This window comes from Penaeus monodon, chromosome 6 (assembly GCF_015228065.2).
Source record: "Penaeus monodon isolate SGIC_2016 chromosome 6, NSTDA_Pmon_1, whole genome shotgun sequence".
Lineage (NCBI taxonomy): Eukaryota > Metazoa > Arthropoda > Malacostraca > Decapoda > Penaeidae > Penaeus > Penaeus monodon.
This window is the reverse complement of record NC_051391.1, coordinates 50,195,483-50,198,902: the sequence shown is the minus strand read 5'-3', so window position 1 is coordinate 50,198,902 and position 3,420 is coordinate 50,195,483. Positions and strand designations below refer to the sequence as shown.

The 3,420-nt window shown below is 25.1% G+C and overlaps 1 protein-coding gene across 1 annotated transcript in view; it reads right to left on the bottom strand.

The window, feature by feature from the left end:
• Positions 1–1,888: 1,888 nt before the first annotated feature.
• The window catches only part of LOC119574605 (sister chromatid cohesion protein DCC1-like), a 6,163-nt gene continuing 4,631 nt past the window's right edge, over positions 1,889–3,420 (bottom strand). Inside the window, exons 8-10 of the mRNA XM_037921943.1 lie at positions 2,877–3,002; positions 2,508–2,685; positions 1,889–2,258 (exon numbers count right to left, since the gene is read on the bottom strand). Of these exons, the coding sequence (XP_037777871.1) occupies positions 2,153–2,258; positions 2,508–2,685; positions 2,877–3,002 (410 nt within the window). The 3' untranslated portion in view covers positions 1,889–2,152. The remainder of the gene's footprint in view (positions 2,259–2,507; positions 2,686–2,876; positions 3,003–3,420) is intronic.

The following is a 3,420-nucleotide window of genomic DNA, read 5'->3' as shown; positions in this document are numbered from 1 at the left end:
TCCATGCCCCCCCCCCCACTTCGTTTTCCAGGAACCCAAAACCCACAATTCCACATTTTTTTTTTCTTTTTCTTTTTTTTTCTTGCCACACCCAAGACACCGACCACAACACTCCCTTATTCAATAATCCTCATCAAATAAACAAACTATCAATATCCTTCGGGAAACAGACAATTCTAAACAACCATTAGAGGAAAAAAAAAATCGCCACCTAATAGTTACACTTATACGTAAGCAAGTCCTTTGAAGTTAATGTTTTATGAGACAGCTACAATACTAGCACTATAGGGCAGCGGTGCCTGGGTCGGCCTCCTAGCATTTGTCAGTGTCAGCTGGAGCTTCCTCTGTCCCTGCGGATTGCCTTGTTTCACGCTGCTGGAAAAAAGTTCTTTGTACACTCGCTGGTATGAAGTAAACAATTCCCTTTTTTTTTAACTTGACTTTATATTTCCAATATGTGTTCATACGAGTGTGTCATATATATATATATATATATATATATATATATATATATATATATATATATATATATATTTATATATATGCATATATATATGCATATATATATGCATATATATATGCATATATATGCATAATATATATATATATATATATATATATATATATATATATATATATATGTATATGTATATAATATATATATATATATATATATATATATATATAATATACATATAACATATGTATACATATATACAAAAAAAGAGAGAAAAAAAAAAAAAAAGAAAAGAAAAAGAAAAAGAAAAAAAAAAAAAAAAAAAAAAAAAAAAAAATATATATATATATATATACATATATATATACATATATATATATATATATATATATATGTATTATATATATCTATATATTATATATATTACTTATGTATATAACCATATATAATTTATATGTAATATATGTACATGGATACACACACACACACACACACACACACACAAAAACACACACACACACACACACACACACACACACACACACACACACACACACACACACACACACACACGCACACACACATATATATATATGTATGATATATATATTATATATATAATATATATAATATATATATATATATATATAATATATATATAAATATAATTATATATATATATAATAATATAATTATAATATATATATATATATATATATATATATATATATATATATATATAATATATATATATATATATATATATATTATATTGATTATATATATATATATATATATATATATATATATATATAATATATATTATATTATAATATATATTATATGTGTATATATATATATTATATATATATATATATATATATATATATAATATATATATATATATATATATATATATATATATATATGTGTATAATATATATATATATATATATATATATATATATATATATATATATATATATATATATATATATATATATATATATTATATATATACAATATATATAATATATAGTATATAATATATATATATTTATATGTATAAAACATAAAACAAATATATAATATATATACATATATATTTACATTATATATACATATACACATACACACACACATGTATATATATGTGGGAAAGAGAGAAAAAAAAAAATCTTATCCATCATTTCATAAGAAGACACTTACAAAAAGTGCTACAACTGTTTCCTTTCTTCTTTTTCAACATTTTCTTGACTAAAGTGTTGGTTTTAAGAAAGGTGAATTCTTACAACAGTACAAGATAGAAAAAATGTACTGTCACTGCCTATAAGATTTTTAAAAACTTATTTTATACAGAATATTTTCAATAAGAACATCATGAAATTTTACTTTTTAGAAAGTCATATAAGGTTAAGTAAAGACCATAAACAAAATTACAAATAATTTATAACAAAAGCTCTTGTATATTAGTGCATATATTTCTCAAGCTTTGTGTTTGCAATTTAGATATCTACTGCAAAGAAAATATATATTGTTAGTTGTCTGTCTTTCGTAACAAAATATTTTCCTAACTCTTCATATAGGAAATCTATTAAATGGAAATATAATTGGCATTGTTACACTATTATGAATACTATTCTATACTTTACCGGAAGAACAAAAAAGAGAGAAATCTTTAACGTGTAAATTGGTCTATCTAGCATGTTTTCCTGAATAATACTTGATACCATTTTGCGTAGATGCCCTTGCATATTTGGTCAAGATAGCATTAACTGGAGTCTTCTCACCAGCCAAGTCCCTGAAAATGTTTAAAATGAGGTTACTCATTATTCAAAGATGAGGCAAAAATCTAAACACTGTAGAAATACACATTGTGGTAATATTTGTTACTATATAACCATGGAATAAAAATCTACAGAGTTGTAGTATTAATATATAACACCTAAAGTCTAATGGACTAAATATCTTTGTACCAAATATGGTACCTGAAATTTTTTACTTAGATCTGGAAAAATAAACAAAACTAGAGTAACAAAAAATAACTTACACAACATAGGGTCTGATTTCATCCAGCGTCCACCTCTCTCGAGTTTCAAAAAGATAACTAAATCTCTCATGTATGTCTTGTGGCATACTAGATACAGGGAAATGTGATATCACTTCGGGTGTTGACGATCGATCAACCAATGCCAGGCCTTCCAACTGACTTAAGTTTGTTGTAAGACCTAATGAAAAAGCAGATATGTTTATTATGAACACCATGAAGACGTATCTCCTCCTCACTTCTGTGGTATAAAATATCAACAGTTTCTTAATGCATATAATTAGTGAAAACTGTATATCTAAAATCTCTCTTTTTAGAGCTGCTTTCCATAAAAGAACATTCAAATATACCTTCAAAGCCTATCACACATACCTTCTGGAACACTCTGCTGCCAAATACTAAGGAATTCACTCAAATTGAATTTCCCTGCAGGCTTCAGGAGGACCTCTGCACACATACGGCATATTTTGTCATCAATCAACGTATACAGCGAGTCTCCTGCAAAAGAAAGTAACATCAGGGAAGGACAGATAAGATCAGACTAATTAATATCAATAATAAGCTACATGTTCACAAAGATGTACAGTAACTTCAATCACAGTGAATCTTTTGCACCTTTATATTCTAATAAGGAGCCATAGAAACAGTGTTAAAGTCTAGAAATAGTTGCTCTATATGCAAATTCTTGTAAGCATCAGTACTTATATATATTTTTGTTTTCTTACTAAAAATAAGTAAATCATCATTGAATCAATATACTTAAGACTCAAATGAAAATAAAAGAATGTTATGAATATGTAGATAATATTTTTCTTTAAGGAAAACAGAGAAAGGCTTATCATAAGTAATACCATCATCATCATTATCATTTTTATTTGCTTTATCATTATCATTACTATCATTTCTATCATTATTG